The sequence below is a fragment of the Stegodyphus dumicola genome, chromosome 12, assembly GCF_044657685.1.
Source record: "Stegodyphus dumicola isolate Sdum_Otavi_A_Nest chromosome 12, ASM4465768v1".
NCBI lineage: Eukaryota > Metazoa > Arthropoda > Arachnida > Araneae > Eresidae > Stegodyphus > Stegodyphus dumicola.
The window spans coordinates 84559405-84582428 of NC_140779.1; the positions used below are offsets into that span (position 1 = coordinate 84559405).

Below are 23024 nucleotides of genomic sequence, written 5' to 3' on the forward strand. Positions count from 1 at the left end.
AAAATTTGTCATAAATGATGTTTTTAAAAGAGAGTGATAGAAATGGATGTTGTATTTAATCTATATATATATAAAGAAAAAAGTTTGTGCGTTTGTCCTCTAATAACTCAGTTGCTACTATAGACATCGTCACCAAATTTTCTACAGTTCTTTTCTGGGTCCTGGAAAAGGTGGACGTCCACCCTCCCTCGAAAAAATAGCTAAAATCAGATATATTAATTAAAAACTCGGAAAAATGATAATTTCCGGCCTCATTTTTCCGAGTGGCAACTGTCTTGCAAGCTGGAGATGAAAATCTGCTTTATTTCGAAAGTTGTTTCCTCTGCTTACTTTCAAATCCTAGAGTTTGTTAATAAAAAATTTCGAAGTCTTGCGATGAAATAAAAATAGCATTGCCAAAAATTAAATACATTATTCCCGATTCCAAAAATTCATGGGAAGCCATTTTGACTACTAACGACTGTAATCAGAGATATTAATTAAAAACTCCCAAACATTAATTTTCGCACTCATTTTTCCAAGTGGCAATACTTTTGCACGTTAGAGATAAAAATGCTTTATTTCGAGAAGTGTTGCTGTTGCTCGCTTTAAATCATACATTTTGTTAATCAAAAGTTTGTAAGTTTTACAATATATATATAATGAAGAGTGTCTGTTTGTTTGTTTGTTCATGTTATTGATTTCTGATTAGTTATGATAAGTTATTTTGCCACATTTAATCGCCTAAAATTGAATATAAGTGAAATATTGGATGAAACTTGAGCTTTTACGACCATTTGATTAGAAAGACGAAAATCATTAAAAACTGCGGGCAAAATTATATTGCTGATATAATGAGAGAGAATTAGTTTATTTTTCTATCGAAATTTCTTATGTGGGTTCCATATCGTATCAGACAGAAAAAATGTATGACTATGAATCGTATTTTTTGCATCGTTATTAGAATAATTATAGTGGGATCATTCTCTCTGTTAGATGCATTACTCTCAATCTAACTTAACTGCCGCGGGGGACTTCCGCTAGTAGGAAATAAAAATAAGTCCCTATAAAAAGATCTCAAATCAATTGATCGATTTATTAGTATGCCTGCACTTTTAAAATCACCACCATTTCCAGTGTCAAATTGCTGTATTTTCAATTAGAAGCATTTTTTAGTTCAAAGGGGCTTTGTCTCTGAAGGACTATTGTTTTCAAGACATAATAACACGCCAACTAATTCAGAAGTCAAACAACAAAAATTCAGCATTATATTTTCAAATTTGAAATGGGGAATCTGCGTAAATGTATGTAAGTTTCTCGCATTGTGATAAAACAACGGTACCTAGAGCCATCCAATTTGAATGACTTAATACTATTGTGAATATGGGCATCTGAAAGTCCAAATTTGAAATTTGGAATTTGTTTTATTATCGATTCCATATTGTGTAAAACTTTAACGAATTTTTGATTAACAAACTCAACGATTTAAAAGTGAGCAATGGAGTAGCGTCTCAGGCACGCATTATAATGCTGCAAAGTGAGTGTGCTGTGTTTTTTATCCATATACAAAAACTAAATGTTTAAAAGTATTCATATTCCAAAAAATAAATATTCACTACTGTTTGCATTAAGAATTACTGATTTGTTATTCAGCTAAACCCAGAAATGTGGAATTTATTTACTCGGGACTTAAAAGCTTATGCGGAAGCCTACATTGTTCTTTCTTCAAAATAGACATTGTTCTTTGTTGACGTGTTGATTTTTTTGAATTGCTTTAAATTAATACTGTAGGTTTCTGTAATGCTTCACTTAACCTTATTTCATATTTATTTCCGAATGTATTTTTGTTTGATATACCATCTTATATTTACTGTTATAAAATTTCTTTTGAAATTTATTTGAATTTGTATTTTTCACAAAGGCATCTCTCATATAAATAATTGTTGAGTGTTTTGCTATAATGAATTAATTGAAACTCATTTTTTAATTTTTTTCTAATGCAGATTTTATATTTATCTTTATATTTTTTCTATACAGTCAAATGTCTTTAATCCGAACGTCCATAATCCGGAATGATCTATAATCCGGACCTCAAAGCTACAAATTTTCTGTGCATAATACCTTTACGCATGTGCATGTGCGTTTACGCGTGTGCATGATGCATTTATGCATGCGCGTTTAATGTATAACGGATGGTGTAAGCTAAGCTAAAATTACCTAATTATCTATTTCAGTTAATGTTGCAGATTGCATTGTTTCTTAATCTTCGAATTGGATCCGGCTTATTATTTTTTGCAGACTGTTAGAGCAATTTTATAAAAAGTAAGCTTGAACTTTCGATTATGTCAAAAAGTGTTTCCAATTCTGGAGCTGCCAAAGGATCTACAAAGCAAAAGCATGTTTCGATGTCCATTAAACAAAAAGTGGAATTGCTGCAAAAAATGGATAACGGCATGAAGACATTGACAAGAGAGGTGATTTGTTTCTCTAACCATTCCAAAATCTCTTTATCAATTTCAAGCTGCTCGGCTGGGGGGGGGGTAACGTCGCGGCACGCAGTGAACTGTAAGTTGATTTGTCAGCACTATCTTCATCTTCAGTTTTTATATTATTCGGTTTATAATTCCTCACTAAATGTAGTGTTTTATCTCGATGTACTCCGATATCATTTAAATCAATTTCCTCATCATTATAAATATCACAAATACACATCAAATAGTTTTCTGGTTGCAATTTTCTAATTTCGACTAATTGAATGCGTAATCTATTCTTTACGCATGCGCGCGTTGAGAGAAATGTTTAATAAAGTAAACAAATAAATATTAAGCTTTTTTTTTGTAAATTTTGATACCCTTTAGATCATAATTGCTCTTTATTTCATAAATTATGGTTTCATTTTTTTAAATTTTATAATTTCTGCATGCCATCATACCAGATTTAAACTGATGATCTATAATCCGGAAAAACCGATAATCCAAAATCGCCCGACGAGTCCGGATTAAAGACTTTTGACTGTATTATATATCTATATTTTGTTCTTGTTGATTAAAGCACCTACACTTTATTCTTCATCGATCCTGTAATGGCTAGGCTTACCATAATATTTTTTGCTCAAACCAGAATATTGAGAAAATACTCGCACACAAAATAAAACGTGAAAAAGCAACTACTAGGAAAAAAGGAAAATAAAGAAGGATTGAAAAGACTAAATAAAGAAGTTCTTAACAAAAAATAACAATGAGTTAAATTTTTAGTAACTCAATATATTATTCATTAGTATTTACCATTAGTGTCTAGTGTTTTTATCACTAGTGTGAACTTTGTTATTTTTAACAGTATTGAAAAAATTCACTACAATTTAGATGACTATTAATTTTGCATTTTTATAATTATTTAGTAAAGCTTTTACTGTTGATTCAGCCAGTTTACCTCTTTCTTCAAACAATTTTTTATGATGCTCATAATTGACAATATTCTTTTGATTTCTGCCAGTGTGCATTGCATGCTTGAAAATGTATTCTATCATTTAAATGGCACTATGCAATGAAATGTGTTTTCTTTGAAATGACTGAAATTTTGCATCTATTTTTCTTCACAATTTTTTTCCAATTTCATTGACAATATCAGTTGCATTTGTACTTTCCATAATGAACATAGCTTTGTTAAATATTGTGAGTTGCCCTTGTACAAACCATAAATTGTTCATTTCAATACAATTTTTTATCATCTCTTTAAAATGTTCTTGTGGAATAAAATTTCAAGTATTCTGTCAATAGCTGGAAGTAGCGAAAGAAAATGGGTGTTGTTTATGTTGAAGAACTTTTTAGTCTACATATACAAATTCACAAAAATCTTTTAGGTTAGTCAAATTTATAAATAATAATCACACTAAATATAAGACACAAGTAAACCGGTAAGTCAGGGCAAACTCTAGCGGTGACAATATTTAACGGAATAACATTAATCGCCAATCTTATGATACATCGCCAATGGTGTATAATAGATGCCAGCCAATTACGCTAGCGAATCATATCACTGCGCACGCATGAAGCGTTAGTCCCGCAGAACGGAGATGCTACTGAGCAATAAAAACACTCTCCGAGGGGCGCTCTTTTTATCTCCAGCGCACGGAACTGTGTATCGGAAGTTCTAAAGATATGCTCATTTTAAAATTATTTTGCGACATTGCTGTTGAACTGAATTTTATGGTTTAAGTGCAAAGAACATGATATTTAGTAAAGATAACAGACAAATCGTTAAAAAAAGTCCCTTCGGACGTAGTTTAAAATCTGAAACCATTAAGATTTTTTTTATTTATTTATTTGCTTCAATTATCTGTCTCGAACAGCAGGTATTTTGTCTTCTTATTGCTTTGTATTCCTTACTTTTCTACTTTGAGAAAGTCATCGTTTGTTTTAAGAACGTGTAGTATTTTGTGCATTTAAACAAACACAGATTTTTAAAAATGGAAAAATGGCTGAGTTCGACTGAGCAAAAAAGTGATGGATCCAGGACAATCTACTAGCATTAAGAATTTTGAAAAGAAAAATTGCTTATAGAAAATGTAATGAAAGTTATTTATCATCTGGGTTTACATGGAATGGAGTTGAAATGGTTTTGCTTTTATTAGATTATGGCAAAGCACTCCGGGGCTATCTGCCTTAAGGGAGGGATGCCTTCGTGGAGGACTTTCTAAGAGAAACTGGCTCGTATACACGTTAAACATGGGGGGAAACCACGAAAACACCCTTGCAGCCATCCCGTTCGCGGGATTCAAACCTCGGACCGAACTACCAGTGTTTAGCAATGTTACTGGTCGGCCGGTGGTGGGCCCGGAGCTGAAATGGACCCTCAACCTTAATGTTTTGTTTGCCGTGAACTTTTCGTCATTAATCATCGTTTCTTAAAAGACATCTTGAATCAAAGCATACCAATTTAAAGGATAAATCTGAAGAATATTGTTGCGAAATGTAAAGGCGCAGTGAGATGGCTTCCCCGCAAAGCAATGGCAAGGGAAGGCAGGGTTGCAACATTTAGCGAGAAATCGCCCATTTAGCAACAAAATCGGCGATATGCCATGGACGGATGGAGAACCTTCTGGAACGAATTCTTACCGGTTTAGCCTAGAATATTCTCAAACACAAGTTGAAAGCTATTTAAACCCTGCTGGTCCGCAGTCAGTCAGTGTGTGTGTGCCTCGTAGAGTGCAATAGTCTAGAGCGCATCAGTCCCTGCGGAGTGGATCGAGTTGACAGCCGGGTCGTCGAGTGCACCGCAAGAGTCTCGTAGTATATCGCGGTTAGTGCATCGTCGAGAGAGCGTGTTGAGCTCCGGGAACAACTGAACCGAAGAGTCGGGAGCTGTGCTCGTGTGTCGTTGAGTGCATCGCGAGTTGTAGCGTGGAGAGTCTCGAGAGTACGTGAAGTTCTGAGAACAACCGAGCAGAGTCGGGAGCTTCATCCAGTGTCATCGTTATTCTCTCCAAATCTACGAACCCCATACGAACGTAAAGGAAGAAAATAACGTAACAACTGGTGTCAGGAAGAGAAAAATGTAACAATATTTTAAAAGGAAATTATCGGAGTTCGAGGTTTTGTTACTTCAAGTGAAAAAGCTTTGGAAGCTAAAGCCTAAGAATTGCCAAGACTGGGTAGGCTGAAACTGTGTAAGAAAAACTTATATTACCAGCAACCAAAGATATCGTTTCAACATTATTGAACGAAAAAGCGTTAATGAACTTAGTAATATTCCGTTATCAAATGATACAGTAAGTCGACGAATTCATGAAATGACAAATTCCATAACAGAGTCGCTTTTTCGAAAAATAAAACACAGTGAATATTTTGCTTTGCAACTGGATGAAAGTACTGATATAACGAACTTTGTTCAATTATTAGTTTACATACGTTTCGAAGAAAGTAAAAGAATTGCCAAAGCGTATTTATTTGTGAATCTGTTCATGACATAGCAACTGCAAATGAAATTTTCAAAGTAATTTACAGTTTTATGTTTGAGAAATAGTATATCCCTTGGAATAAGTGAATTGTTTAACGGAGCTCGGGCTTTAACAAGAAAAAATTCCGGTGTTATTTCTCAGATAAACAAAGTCGCACCTGAAACTAAATTTACTCACTGCTCCATTCATCATGAATCTTTAATAGTCAAAACAATCCCCCAAAACCTGAAAATCGTTTTGAATCAAGCTGTGAAAATTTTTAGGTTTATCAAAAGCCGAACTTTAAAACTCAAGATTATTTACGGTTTTATGTCAAGAGATGGACAGTCAACATAAATCACTTTATATATATATATATATATATTCCGAAGTAAGGTGGTTATCTACAGGTTTAGATTTTATTCGTCTTTTTGAACTTCGATCAGAAATTCAAATATTCCACCGTGATTCAAAATTTGAATTGCAAAATTATTTAGTGAATTATGGTTGGCGCATTTAGCATATTCAACTGATATTTTTGTAAAGTTAAATGAATTAAATTTAGGACTATAATGACTGTGTTAATTTGTTTGTCATTAGAGATTTAGAGATAAAATAAATGCAATGATAAAAAATCTCGAGCTAATAATCATAGAATTGGATAATAATATTTTAAGCTTTTTAGCATTTTTAGAAAATTTTCTAACAGAAAATAATTTGAACATATAAGAAGAATTAATATTCGACGTTAAGAATCATTGTTTTTCATCGATAAATAATTTCAACATATATTTTGCTGAGGATTGTGAAAAGGAAAAATTGGAGTAGAAATCCATTCTGTTCAAATGTTCCTGAAATTTTGTCTTCCGAAGAGAAAGAAAAATTGATAGAAATTTCCTGCGATCGAACTGTAACTGAAAATTTCAGAAATGACACACTTGTTAACTTTTGGCTGAACCCAAAAAAGGAATTTAAAGACATTTCAAATAAAGCTATTAATTTTTATTGCCTTTTTGAACAACCTATTTGTGTGGACAAGAATTGTCTTCCGTGTTATATTTGAAAAATGAAATTAAAAAAAAATAAATAAATAAAAGTGGATCCTAATTTAGTGTTAAAACTAAGTGAAATAAGGTCAGACAGTGAGAATTTGATCTCTCTTAAACAGGCCCGAATTTCGCACTAAATTTTAAAATGAAAGGTTTATAACTTAAATTTTGATAATTAAAATGGTAACCAATTTTTAATCTAATATGTTCTATGTGTGCATATTTAATGCAAATAGTCAACAGGTTGTGCGAATGGCAAAATATATTTTTTTAAATATTTCTATTGAAAAATTGAAAAATAATCATTGTAAAATGTAGTGGTGGTCCTAAAGTTTTTCAGTTTTTGTTTAGATAATACGCGTTAGTCTAAAGGTTGAGAACCGCTGGTTTAGATGATAGTCACAATCTGTGTAGAATTTGGTAGATAACTTGAGAATTTCACTGTTGATTGGGTTTAATATTGTTCCTTGATGTATGACAGTGTTTAGAACGAACCGAGGTGATTCTATAAAGATTCGAAGATGTTTATTTAGAAGTTGCTTATTTTGTGTCAGTTCGTGCGAGAGTGGAGGCCCAGGCAGACGCAGCATGTAATAGTTCTATGTTCCGGATGGCTTTGTAGATATAATAAACATTTAAAACTTAATTTTATATTTTTTCTTGTTAAAGGATAGATTGATATGAACGCTTTCTGTCCTTTGTTGCGAATTGAGGTCACTTGATACTTGAAATTTAATCTTTGTCTAAATAGACGCTTAGGTATTTGATGTATGGTTCCTTTTTGATTACAATGCCATTCATAGTAATTTCTTCTAGATCTTCACGGAGTACTGAGAATTATTATTATTATTATTATTATTATTGAAGACCACGACTGATGATTTCTGAGAATTTATTTGCACTTTCCACGCCTGAAAACAGGGAGAAAATTAATTTATTGCGTTTTCTAAGTTTTTGGTAGCGAGGTGAGGATTCAAAGATTTACACAAAATTGCAGTGTCGTCAGCGCAGCAAGCTGTTACAGCGCTCGTGACAGTCGGGATATCATTAATGAAGGGATTAAAAAGAGTGGGCGAAAGAACCTTGAGGTACTTCAGCTATGATTTTTCTAGCGGTGGAAAGATTGTTTATGATACACACTTGGAAAGTTCTTGAATTTAGGTAATTTGGAATAAGTATAATGAGCCTTGGGGTGGGGGGGGGGAATTTTCGGATATGAGTGTGATAAGGAGGCCATGATGTCATACCTTATCAAACGCTTTTTCTACATCCAGAATAATGTCTGGGACAGTTTCTTTTTTGTTGAAACTCTCATCGCTGTATTCTACAATTCTTGCTATTTGCTGGTTAGTTCAGAAGCTGTGGCGAAAGCCAAAATGGTGATCTTTGAGTATGCTGTGGTTCTGGATAAAAATTTGGATTCTTTTTATGATGATTTTTTCAAGTAATTTTGCAACTGAAGGAAGTAAGCTGATAGAATGGTATTTTTCCGCGTAAGAACCGTTTTTGGGTTGGTTTTTTAGAATTATTATAATTGCGTGCTTCCAAGTTTGTGGGAAGGCGTTGAGCCTCAGACAGGCGTTAAAGATATTCGTAATTAAGAAAATGCCTCTTTTAGGTATGTTTTTAATAGCTTTGTGGGAAATCTTTTCATAACCACAGGCCTTACGAAGATGAAGTTTAAGGATGAGATTCTGTACTTCTCTAGAGGAAGTCGGGCTATAGTTGACGTCTTTATTTGATTGGATGTAGTGCGTCACGTGATTGCGAACATTTTTATCATTAGGGTTTGGAAAGTAATTGATATTAAATTGCTGTTTATAAGTGTTAGCCAAAATTTCGACTATTTCTTCAGGGTTATGTAGAATTTTGTTATCATATTTAATTGGACCAATGCGATTTTCATTTCCTCTTAGTGCGTGAGCGATCCGCCTCACAGAACGATCTGTATGAGAAAGACTTTCTACAGATCTGTTCCAGTTGTCGTCTATATAATCTTTCATTAATATCCTGAGTTTTGTATTAGCTTGATTAAAAAGACTCCTGTCACAAGGGTCTTGAGTTCTTTGCGCTATTTTCCTGAGACGATTCTTATCTTTAAATTTTTGCCGGATGTGCAGGGGGAGAGTGAAATCTTCGTTAGCTTTTGTGAACTTTGAACTATTAACGGCGGTACGGATATGGTTATTAAAATAATCAATGGTGTTGTTTAAATCTTTATTATTGTTATATGGGAACGAAGCAGCCAATAAAATCGCTGAGAATTTGGCTATATTTATTCCAGTCGATGTGAGATTTTAAAGGTGGAAGACCATAAATAGTCTATGCAGAGTGAAATACACAGACAGATGGTCAGAAGCGAGATTGTTGTTCACGTAAATGTAGGATGCCTATTGAACGTTGATCGTTATAATATCAACAATATCAGGAGATCCGTGAAGGCAGGTAGGGATGTGTGTGGGTTCGGTAGGAGCAAAAATATTAATATCAGGGCGTAGTAAGCAGTTATTCAGAATTGATCCATCCAGGTTTGTGTTCCTGGAGTTCCATTTTAAGGGTTTACGGTTGAAATCGCCGGCAATTATTGTAGGGTAGCCAAGATTGACGAAGAAATCAAGATCCCTTGTGTGTTAAGTGGCTTAGATGGAGGCTTGTTTACAGATACAATTAAGTAATCGATATCTTTACTTCTGAAAATAGAAGCTCAGGCTTCCAGACTTTGTAAACTAGGTAGTGGAAATTTCGAACAGTTTAAATATCTTTTGTGGCGATGACAGTGCCTTCACCTTGGTTGTGGATGCGATCCTAACGGAAAACATAAAAATTAGCAATTTTAAATTAGTCCGTCGATTGGAGATGCGTTTCGTTTAGATTTAGAAGAACTATGTTAAGTCTGCGAGTTGATGTAATCTTTGACATCGGTAATATAATTCTTGATGCTGTTACAATTATAGTATATAAATTTAGTGTAGAGTATATGTTGTATGCTAGTTGAGTTGACTTTATGAGGTGTAATACGCATGATTAAATTTGGAGAAAATCATAAGTGCTTCAAGATCCATACTTAAATTGTCAGCCATTGCTTGGGACTGCTACTACTTTTGATAGTTGCAAGAATAGATTTTTGATAAACGCGTTAAATTCTTCTAGACTGTTTCCTCCAGAAGTATTATTTTCATTACTTTTGGGAGTATTATTTGTTGTTCTTCAGCAATTAATATATCCCACTGAATATCCATTGCTGAAGGAAGACAAACCCAGTTTTACTTACCATGTGCAGTAAAAAATGCTTTAAATTTTAAGGTAATAAAAATGGACAATCAGCTCTTATTTATATATATAATTATTGGTTGTAAGATATTGGGTTGGCATCATTATCTGTTTTAATTGTGCACGAAATTTGCGTTCCCGTGTTTGGTGAAAATAACACTTTTCCAGATTTTACTGTCTGGCAGCTTCGTGAAAGGAATATATCACGGAAATTGCATCAAAATAAAATGAAGCAGAAGAAATTGAAGTAAAATTAATGTTAAATGAATTGGTCACTGCAGCGTATTAAAAATAAATCAAACATAAAGCTTTTGTACAAAACTTTATTTCAAACAAATCATTAAATAGTACAACGAAACAAAAAGTTTTACATTTAAAATAAGATGGGCGTGTGCTTCCACTCTGGAAATTGATTCCATGCGGAAATAATTGTTGCCAAAACATGATTGACTCTGTCTGAAAAAGAAAAAGATCATTCTCATTAATTTTTTTTTTTTTTTTGTCTAGAAATGGTTTATGTTCTGTAATTTTTAAATTCATTTTTATAAATTTCTTCTAGGATAGACAATTAACAATAACTTGCCATTTATGCAGTTTAATTCGATTCTAATTTATGCATTTTAGTCCAACTGGAGAGTAAAACGATTTATTGAATCCAATTTAGAAGTGCAGTCAAACTGAGTAGTTTACCTGACATTACTTATAAGGGAATGCATTCTGGAATTATATTTGTAATTTTATTTTCTGTTGTTTAGTTTGGTTTTCTCTGACATGTCATTATGCTTAGCGTAAATGAGACAAACTTATCTTATTGTTTGTAACGTACAGCTCTTTTCAAATAATCTACATTTTTAGGATTTTAGTTCAAGTTGAAATTTTACTACTCAGTGTAGGTTTAGGTGCAAAGTAGAATTGCAGTTTTCAGAGAAATAAGTAAAGTGAATAATTTTAACACACTTATTAAACTAGATTAAAATTTCCTCTTAATTAAAAGGTGCACTTATACATTTATGATTAAATTAACATAAATTAATCTTTTCTTAAAATGCATTAGAATATTTTAATGCATAATTAGGAAACTTGAATAATTGATAATTATAATTTCATCATTATAGCGCTGCATATGCAAATTTAAAATAAACTCAATCGATTACAGCAAATAATAATAATAATAGAAGAACTTTTCACTCTGCTCAAATCAAAATAGTCTTAATTTTATTTATTAAATAATATCGGTAATATATTATTGGTAACATTCTATTGAGAGAATGAACTTTTGGTTCCGAGAAGAAATATGTAAATTAGAAACAACATTTTAAAACTATAATTCAAATGAGAATACAGTAAAAATAGTTATTTGACTGCTTTACCTTATAGCATCTACGCTAAAATCGACAGATTTAAATTGTACCCATTGGATACAGGTACTACACGACTGCAAAAGACTTCTAAAGAAATAACAGGGAACCGATCGGTAACTATTAAATTTTTGGCAACCTTAAGAGCGTATCATGAAAGTTTGTTTTATGTAAAATCAAAAGTTGATCGTAGAGGCAATTCCCAATAATCCCAGTCTTTTAACGTTTAGGCAGATTTTTGCTCCAGCCTCTATAGAAGCGGGGAAATTCGCCAATGACTGAACCACTTTAGCTTCATTGATAAGTAATCTGTCTCGGAATGATGCATCTAGAGTTAGGTTATAAGCAGTGCCATTTTAAAAGCATTATAAGCTCCTGGGCAAACCAATGTGTTCAGGCCCCAATGACAACCATTGACAGAAATGAAAAGCAAATTAAATGTAACTAGATTAGCATGCATTCGTCAAGATAAGGAAAATCATTAAAAAATGAAACCATTAAGGTAAGAAAAACCATTAAAAAACCCATTCGACAAGATATGAACCTGAGTCAAGCTGTCAAAACTCAAAGATCGATAGATGTAGCTAGAATACCGAAAATATGGATTATGCAATGCTATACAACATTCCGATCTCTTCTTCAATAATTCGTGGTAATATGTAATCATTCAGTGTTTTTTAAACATCATATACAAAATATTGTTACCTGCGTACGGGTTCGTAATAGATTGAATGCACAAGTCCGATAAAAGGTAAATAAAATTTATTTTCTTATCAAAAGAAATAAAACAGAATGCCGGAATTTTCCTCAGAGTTTATCGTATAAGTGTTCAAAATATCATGCAATATAATCAGTAGTTATACTTTAAACTACTAAAAATATTAAAATAGAACACAATCCAAAGAGAAAGCTAACCCGATCTTTCGCTGAACTCGCAACCAAAACAGCAGCAGCTAACTTAAGAACTGAGCCGAGATATTTCTCTCTGCTTTCAATCGTTCGCGAGAGAGTTCTAGTAATATCTTTGCTACTCGAGATTTCTAGAAACCAACAAGAGGATGGAATTACGATTACAGCTAACACAGTAATCAATTACATTTATTGAATTTCAATACAAATAAAAAATATATTCATTTATTCAATGTTAAATGGACGTGCCCTTATACTTTTACTTTAGCTTTCGCTTAAAATTTATCACGCGCTGCATTGCACGGGGAAATAAAACAATTTTAATTACAATTCTTCTAAAATTAGCTATCTAAATACAAAATTCGTAACAATATGCATACAAGAGTTCAAATCTTGGCAAAATGGCTAAGGTTTCTTTAATTTGCTCAAATTTTTAATTACGTAGTATAATAATTTCCCACTTCATATATTTTAATCTCAATTGCTAAGGTGTGGTGTGGTGTATTTAATTATGGCAAAGCACACGAGGGCTATCTGCCTAAGGGGAGGGATGCCTTTCGTGGAGGACTTTCTAAGGGAAACTGGCTCGTATGCACGTTACACATGGGGAAAACCACGAAAACACCCATGCAGCCAGCCCGTTCGCGGGATTCGAACCTTGGGCCGAACTACCAGTGTTCAGCGACTTTACCGCTCGGCCGCTGGTGGGCCTCAATTGCTAAAGAACTGGTTATCGAAAAACGTCTTATTACAATTTTTGCATACCGCAGTTGTGGTTCAGATTATCTTTCGCTATTTAAAAATGCTGATGACTTCTAAACGTTATGCTAAGCACCACCAAAAAGAAACATTGAAAATTAATGCATAAAAAAATCTTTATTAAAGAAGATTTATCATAGTAAGAACTACCACTCTCTCCAAAACTATAACATTCTCTACTGATGCCAGATACATTAACACAGTCTCCAATATAGAAAAACATTACTGTTGCCAAGACTTAAAACTATACTTTTATAAACAAATATTATCAATTCTTCTCCTTAGTTGTGCTAAAAGACTTAATTTTAATTACTCCACTATGTCCACACTTTATAGGCTCATCTTTTAATTTTACTCTAGGCAGATAGATATTTTGTTAAAATATCTGTTTCTTGATTTATAGAAAACTCAAACTGGGGCATGATTAGATTCATTTCATAATCCTCTTTTACAAAGAAATATTTAAAATAATTAATGTGCTAGTATCGATCGTAAATTATTTCTAAATTACTCTTTTGATTCTTTTTAGTGAAAATCCCACGGTTTTTAATAAATTTCTTATCAGTGGATCGTTCAACTAATTCCTAAGCTTCATTAGCCTCCACTGAAAGTCAGTTCTTTTAGTATTGCATGTAGCCAAAATTGATTTTCATCAGATTCCATAGCTTCACATATCTAAGGTAATTCTTCATTTGTGTTGCATTACTGCGTTATCTTTTAAAATTTTCATAAATACCATTTCCTTCAGTTACTTAAATGGACTGTCATTTTCAATGAACTGTTTTTGTCGTGTTCATCATCTGGGGTTTGATGGTAACATTTTCTCAGATTCTTGATCATTATCTTTTCTGTGATCTCTGTCAGTTATTTCTAAACTGTTCTCGTTGTCATTAGTTTGATCCTTGTAGAAAATAATAAATTCTTATAATATCTGATTTTTATTGAAATGTAAGCAATTTATTTTTAGTAAAGCTTATCAGAATTTCTGCTCACTAAATTTTACATTTCTCACTTCTTGAATTTTCTTTAGTTCAGGAGTACAAATTTTGTATGCTTTTTTCTTTATGCCTACCATAATTCCTTTTTGAGCTTTTACATCCATCTCTCCACGTTTTTCTTTTCTTATTTGAACATATGCTTCACATCCAAATTTTTTTTAACTAAGTAATATTAGGCTTGCGTTCTGTATATCCTTCATAAAGTGCTAACATTTTATCCTTCATGTGACTCTTGTTAATCACATATACAGCTAATTTAACACTTTCACTCCAAACTTTTATCGGTTATTCTGCATCACTCAACACTACTCTAGCAGTTTCGATTATAGTACGATGAAAACGTTCAACGTTTTGATGCTCTTTGGAATGTAAGGCCTTGTAAGTTCGTGTTTAAGTCCCATTTTTCCAAAAATATCTTTTTTTAGCTAAGAATTCACTGATATTATCACAGTGAGTTCCTTTTTATTTCTTTTCTGTTTGCATTAATCTTTAGTAGTAAGCTTTATTAAACACTCTGCAGTTTCATTCTTTTTCTCAACTGTAATCACAAACATGAAGTTGTAGTACTCCTCCCTCTTGACTAAATGTAATTAACTAAGTGTGGAGCAACCTAGTGAACTGCTAAGCGAATAATCGCTTAAGTCCAGAAACAGAAACGTAAAACTCAAGAAGGGTTAATTACCCTTTATTGCTCAAACTAAAGGTATACAGTCCGCCCTTTGTCAGGGCGTACAGTAAAGCCTCAACGTGGGCTTAAACTTCAAAAGTATAAGAAATAAGAACTTAACTAATGACTAACTAAAGAGATTTAACCGAAGCTAACAGAAATCTAACTAGTTGGCCCCTAAATGTTGAATTAGCTAGCGAAGCTATCAAGGGACCGTAATACGGTCGAGCGTAGTAACAGCTTAAAGAAATGTGGTTAAAAGGCAAACGCGCGCTAGTCAGAAACTCTGGGAACTTCGACTTAAATATTCGTATTTGCATTTAAAGCGATTCTAAAAACACATTCTGGTAAGGAATTTAGCTGAAATTAGAAGAGATAGGAAAGGAGCTTAAAAAATATTTGTTATAAACTTAGGATAAACCTTACAAAGTTACTGTAATCATCTACTGTTAGAAAATAACAAGTTCCATCTATTGACTTGTCGATTGGTACAACTAAATCGATATGCCATAGTTCTAAAATATCTTCAGTTTGCTTAAATTTCACACTTTTATAAGAAGTTCGTGCCATTTTTTCTAATGTGCGTGATTCATTATTGGTTTTGGAAATTTTTCCATTTTCGAATCGTAATGAGTTTTTCTTCATTTCTATTAATCTTTGATAATTTAGATGACGTAGTCTCTAATGTCACAGGTAATATATGCTGTTGTTGAGACTTATCTCACTTGTCTGACAGTAACATCAGCACAAGCCCATGAAATTCATCCTGGCAAGTATGAGTGCAAGATTGCGCCTGTTGTTGGCAAGAGCCATGAGCACCATAGAGGTGACAGTACGACTTTGCTCAGCTCCGCTCTGACTCCAATTTCAATACGAAGCATCCCGAGGGTCTATCACCCTTCTTTCCCTAGCACTAACCTCTCCAGAGGACTTGTTGGCCGCATATATAGAGTGTGTCCATGCCGCATAGACGATATACATTTACAAACATCCATGTCTTCTCCGGTATTTGGGCCCTTCCGTACGACAGTCAGCCACTATCCCGGCTGGGCGGCATAGATAATATTTGATTTCATTAACATTACTAATTTTATCTTCCATTATATTTCTACCAGCTTGAATGTTTTCATTTCTGTTAGCAATGGATAGAATGTTTCCATGTTTATTGATCTCTGCAGTTTTAGTTTGGGTTAAAGAACACTATTTAATTCAAGGCGAAGTTGGCTCAATTTAATAGGCCAAGGGATTCAATACAGGCGATTTTAATCTAAGGCCGAAAACTACAGATTTTATCTTATCTAACAACCTAGTAATGTGGCGTTAAGAAGCAGAACACGCTCTAAAAACCTCGCCTTAAATGCACACGAAACTGATTTGCATTCTGGCAGCAAAACAGAAAGGAAAAAGGATAGTGAAGACCCAAAATATAAACTAAATATTTAATATAACACAAAGGAACCTTACAACTTGTATAAACAAATATTATCAAAAAAACGCTATAACGTTTCTATTGTTTTGTAAAAAATATTGAATTGTTTTTGGTAGCAATAAAAATTATAAAATTCTTACCACACTTTTTGGCAGTTTATTCCTTCCAGAGGTAAAAATTAAACCTGTGTATTTTTTCACAAGGAACAATAGGATTACTGAAAAATAAAAAGAACTTTGTAATGAATCTGATAATGAATCTTGATTCATGAGGAAAAAAAGTAAATATTTAAATAAACTATTCTAATTTAGCGATCAATACTTGGAGCAATGAACTAATAATAGTTCATAGAAAGATTCTTGAATTAATAGTAGTTATTCATTTGAAAACTTGCTGTTTGTTCTTCACGTCTCTTTATCAGTTTACAATAAATTTAATAAACTATCTAACAATAAGTTAATAACAAGAAAGTTTTTATACATCTCTCATCACGGTTGAAATTTAATTTTTGGATAAATTTAAAAAGGAATATTTGAAAATTAACAAAAATTTCAAATAATATTTGCTTTTAAAGTTAATTTTTTTTTTTTTTTTTTTTGCATAGAAATGCCAAAATTTAATATTACGCAATTAAACATTTTAATTATTTAAATTTTAGTGCATATAAATGAACACAATATTATTTTAAATAAACGATGCGTAAGGTATTCGAACAATATAAAGACCAATTTTGTCCCAAAATGCCAGTTTTCCTTTACTCATTTGTTGGACAGATTATTTATTTAACATTCCGAAATAAGTTTGCTTTTGCTTCTAAATAAGAAACCAAGAAAATAAGGATACCATAAAGATGCGAAACCCAGAAGTCTACATTTAATAAGCAAAAAAATGTCAAAAATTATTATAAAAAGTTTTTTTTTCTTAATATAATTTAATAGGATTTTACCACTTTGCGGCACAGTGTGTCCGGTCTGGACACACCTAAAACTTTTTTTTCTGTATGCACAGAAAAATTGAATGAAAAAGAATTTATAGGTAACAATAGGTTACTCTGAACCTTCTTTATTTATAGTAGATGGCAGCTCAACACAAACCAGTCCATATATTTTACCCATGTTTAGTTTTTTAAGACCCTCATTTTTCAAAGAAATCTTCCAGATTTTTTTAGGGTATAAAAGAAATTGTTTGAAAAGAAATTTCGATGTTATTTTTTTGGCTGTATGCTAATCTCCTTATTCTATATTAGTTTTAAATTTTTACCTTAAAATTTTGCCTAAAATCAAACGGCGAACCTTAGTTGTGCCCAGACCGGGCTCACCAATAATCTAAGACAACTAAGAGTCTGTATTCTTTGTTTTCTCCGCATCTCATCGGTCAGTTCATTGACAACAATGCCCGTTTCAACACTCTTTTCGAAGCTCTATTTAATCAGTGTGCCACTTTGGGCACACCCACAGAATTAAAACGATAAGTGCTATCTTTGCAAAATTTTACTTGTGTACTCCTCTAGGCATAAATAGACTGCCTACTTTTTTTCTTTCTTTTTTTTTTTTTTTAATCAAAACTCCGACTTTAAAAGGTAGCGTGTCGGAAAGGGTTAAAAGGGAATTCGTATCTGTAATAAGTATGGCAGAATGAAATCACTTCAAATAAAATGCAGTATTGTTATTGTTTACATTTTAAAAAGATATGTTTCTCTCTAGCGTATGAGTTTGAATTTCATTCGAAATATTATATATTGAAATTAGATTTATCTTATTCTTTGATTATTTCTGATAACATCTGAGATAATTATCTAGAGTGATGAGAGAGAAAATAATCGAAGCCGTACTCGTAAACGTAAATGTGTAAGGAAAGGATTTATGACACAGGTTGCAAAGGAAATCGAAAATAATACTATAAAGCAGTTCATACATCGAGTGAATGGAAGCCCCAAAACTGCTATTAACAGGAGGTGTTTTTGAAAGTGATCTAAAATGTGAAGGATATTTATAGCGTAACAGTGTTATTAAGTACGAATGCATACGTTACATACAGAATCGCCTTTGGTTCCATGGTTAGAAAATTGAATTGAAAACAAAACGGTGGACGGTTCAGCGTCACTCACTAAAGGATGCCTTTTTTGACAAAGTTAAAAACTACTATGGTGTCGTAATCAGAAAGAATGCGTATAACATACAGGGAATGCAAAGTACAATAATGGGTGCATTCTTTTTACGCATTTGCTAGTGGAAAGGGACCTATGTATGGCCAGTGCCCGTTAGGACTGGACAGATGGTGTAAATATTAGCCAGGGGTGTCAATTAGACGAATGTTCACAGACAAATCCAGGGAATGTTACTCTTAAATTAGAAGCATGCACGGCTGTTATACCGAGAGTTTCGAGACTTACTAGATATTTTAAATTGTATAGGCATACAACAGGGTGAATATGCAATCGAAGGTTTTAGTAAGCTCGATACGAAGTGACTCGAGTAAGTGAATCGAAACTTCACTCACTACCAAGAGCAAAATTTGCCAGAAAAACAAATAGGCTGATTTAAAAAAAAAATAAAATTAAATAAATAAATAAATAAATAAATAAATACATAAATAAATAAATAAAAATGAGCAAAATAGAATGGAACCTATAAATGTGGGAAGTTTTAGGTATCTGTGCGAAGATTTATTGATAAAAATGTAACATTTTAAATTTTAAATGCACTTTTCTCAAAATATATTTTTTTCTTATTACTTGCTTACTTGGTACAAGATAAATCAAATTATTATTGTTTTATTTTTATGAAACATTGTGTACTTAATTAATGTATAGTTTTCTAAAGAATGACCTACCAGAATATTTATATCGTAAATATTTTTAAAATTGTGGCCTGTTATTAAAATAATGATATCGCAAATTTATTGAAAATCTCAAAAAAATTTCATTAAGCTGAAAACTATTTATTTATTTTTTAACAAATTTTTAAAATTTTATGTTATTCCCCAGATAAAAGCATTCAATTTATTAGTTTATAACTTTTTTATATAACTGCAATAGTTTTCCATGTGAGATGTTCTAAATTATTTTAAAATCTACTTAAAAGTTCACATGTATACAATATTTTTGTGAAACGATAATAATATAACATATTAAATCTTAATATTCCATAACTAATATCTGTAAAAATTAAATGAAAAATGTGATATAAGGTATTTTCTTCCTCTTTTATGCATGTCTTCGTGGTGTTACTCGAAGCGTGATTGAGAGGTCCAGGGTTCGAGTTTCGGCCAGAGCATAGCACATTTTTCATGTCTCCTTTTACAAATTTCTAACTATTCTACAATAATACACCTATTCTACGTTTAAAAAAAGACACTTCAAATTTATTCCGGTAACTTAACAGTTTAAGAGGAAACAATAAGAGAAAAGATTTTAAATAAAAATAAAATTATCTTAACGATAAAACAGAAATTACAACAAATATATATACATGGTTCTATAATAACATTATAGATTATGTCGTAAAAATTGTTTATTAAAACAACCTGTTGATGAATATTGTGACTATGCATATCTTGATTTCAACAATGAAACTTTGAAAATTGAATAGGAATTTAAATTTATCATACCTATCAGTTTGGCTACTAATTGGAAAAGACTTAACATTTTGTGCATTTAATGTTGGATAGGAAATATAAAGTAAACCTTAAGTTAATCTCTTAACTGCAAAACAAGAAGTTTTGATTGTAAAAATATAACTTATGGCGTCGTTTTGATAACAGATCAAGTTTTGCATGAACACTTTTCAAAACTTATTTCTCACTCTCAGAATGCGTTATATTGTTCCTAATTTTGTTGACAAGACTCATTTGACATGATCCGCTTTTCATATGCTTTATTTATTTGTAAAGCTTGCGCTAATCACATAATCTGTCATTTTGTTTTGCTCACGTACCTCAATCCAAAGTGTGTTTGAGTGCATTTTGAAAAGGCAATTTGAAAGAAGAAAAATTTTCTAATAATCATTAGCTCACCACACAACATGAGTGTCCTTTTGAAGAATAGGTCTATTCAAAGTGTATTTCAGTGTGTCTTGAAAACGCAATCTTCAAGAATAATAATTGTCTAATAATCATTAGCTGACCATAATATTCGAGTGCTCTCTTAAAGAGCAGTTAATTCAATAAAAAATATTAAGCACATCCTCGTTAAATTTAGTTGTATTAAAGCATAGCATTTGTTTTAAATCTCGAACAACAAATAAATTTTAGACCGGTTAATCTGAGAAAAATCATAATACATGCTCTAGGATGCAAATCTCATTTTTAGAGCAATTTTCAATGTTTAAATTTGCATAAATGAGTATGAAATCTTGGTATTAAATATTGTAATGAATGATGCAACTACTGAACTTCACAAAATACGTACTCTGATGATGGAGGTCGGAATGGTTCCATCTGTATCTCTGTTATCCTTGTTGTTTCGCAGAGTATTCTGGCTAATGTAGATCTTTTAATCTCAACTAGTTGTTCTGGAAAAGAGAGAGATAAATTAAAAATTTCATAAACTTAAATAACTGCATAAAATACATTTTGCAATCATAGGTAAAAAAGGTAACTGACTTTTAATTTTTAGGAAATTGTGCAAATAAAATTCTTGGTGCATTAATACATATTCATTTTTCGATGCACTTCATTACATTTTAATGCTAAAAATCTGTTGCACTCACTTTATCTAACTTAAATGTGGATATATAGTTCTTTCCTCGAAAGAGTTTCCTAACTGAGTGGGAAACTTAGTTTTACACTCCCAGGTTTAGTGAATAATATTATGTTTTTCATCGCAAAGCTTTTATGTAGCAGTTCATTCCAGATTTCTTCCTCAATGAAGTTTTTAGCTAGTCTTCATAAACGAAATTTTTATTAGCACTTCTTATTATCATTTAAATCTGTATTTTATCCACAACTAAATATCTGACTGCGGCGTTTATACTTATAGTGCATTCGAAAATGACTTTAAAAACCTTGTGTGAAACTCTAACAAAATATTCTTTGCAACCCCTTTGAATTAATTCCTTAATAAGGACCCAAAAAGAGGACTTTCGATCCGAGAAAAGTTTATTCTTTGGTATTTTCGCTTAATGCAGTTTTATCTTGGTCCCCTTTTCGTAATTTGTTCGTAAGTTCTTTTTTCTGTCTGTTTGTTTTTCTGAGATTCCTTACAGAAGCAGACATGTTTATTACTAGTACACTTAATGCCAAACTATGGGTTAAACATTGAAAACAAAACATCACGCGGAGTAATTGGAAGCAAGTCCGGCTAGCAGTCGGGAGGTCGGAAGTTCGATTCCTGGTTAAGGCATAGAACATTTTTAACATATGCTGCTTCAAAAATAAGATGCCGAATAATATCTGCAATCTTCAGAGCTCTTCTCCCAACGGGATTCCGCCAGAAGGCTCCATTTAGTATGAAAAAATGTTAAAATGAATAACGAATATCAAGAAATATACCGGCGGAAAAATAGATATTATAAGTAGAATCTGTTTTACTTCTCTGTTATCAAGACTTGGATTCCTAAATATATGTATGCGTGCACGTGTGTATGTATGTGCGTATATGTGTGTATACACATACATGCTTACGTGCATACTTGAACACATACACCTACACATACATGAATACATTTCTGAATCCGTTCCTGATAACAGAAGATTACCATATCTTTTATAATTTACAAGAGTTTAAAGGAAGATAAAATGTATTAATGTAATTCTACTTGTGTAAAAATTTAGGTATCAGCTTCATTACAGTTTTTAAAGGATTCGAAAATAACTATGGATTTAAAATGAAAAAACACTTTAATTGCAGATATTTCCAAAAAATTTAGAAGCAGTTATTCTTACAGAAACGATAGAACTTATTTTCAAAACATAAACTTAAAACAGAGTTGAGTTGTAGCTGGTCTTACTCAAACAACCTCCCACCTTGCAATTTGTAGGATACCTATAAATTGCAACAAAATTTATAAATCAAGTCTATTGGGAATTTTAACACGTCGGCCAGCTCTAGTAACAAAATCTTGGACTTTGGGTGATGAATCATCATCTTCACTGGAATCTGAAGCATTAGCTGCAGGGCGTAGAGGCACATATTCGTAGAGGCACTTTCATCCCTTCGATTCAAACTGATTTGTAAAAATGCTTTTTTGATGTCTGACGTTACGCCAATTGCGTCTTTCCAAAACTGCATTATCAATTTGGGTACCAGTTCTAATAAATTTGGCCCCTTTTCTAAACAATTATTCAAGGAATTTCCTTTGGAATCTTTTGTCGACGCATCAAAAACCGGACGAATTTTTGTTGTTGTTGCACCAGTTTTTATCACAGGATGGTGTGGTAAATAATGTCCCCTTTTCTCGTCTTTATCTACAATTTCAATAATTCCATCCCGAACCCTCTCATTAAACACATCATCGTATTCTCTTAAATGTCCAGATCGTATGAGACTTTTGGTAGTTGACATTAACCGTTTAGTGGCTAATTCCTTATTCGTTTCTAATTCTGGACGTCCACTTTTCCATGGCAAACATACTTCATATCTTTTGTCTTCGTTTCTTTTAATAGTTTTACGGAAAAAATCTACCGTTTCTTCATCGGTTACCTGCCTTTACTTCTGCAGGACATCTTATACC

At 32.3% G+C, this 23024-nt stretch overlaps 1 protein-coding gene across 1 annotated transcript in view; it reads right to left on the reverse strand.

The window, feature by feature from the left end:
* Positions 1–10536: 10536 nt before the first annotated feature.
* Positions 10537–23024, reverse strand: part of LOC118203211 (immunomodulatory peroxidase-like) — a 93947-nt gene continuing 81459 nt past the window's right edge. Inside the window, exons 13-15 of the mRNA XM_085806669.1 lie at positions 20762–20864; positions 16494–16570; positions 10537–10689 (exon numbers count right to left, since the gene is read on the reverse strand). Of these exons, the coding sequence (XP_085662795.1) occupies positions 16510–16570; positions 20762–20864 (164 nt within the window). The 3' untranslated portion in view covers positions 10537–10689; positions 16494–16509. The remainder of the gene's footprint in view (positions 10690–16493; positions 16571–20761; positions 20865–23024) is intronic.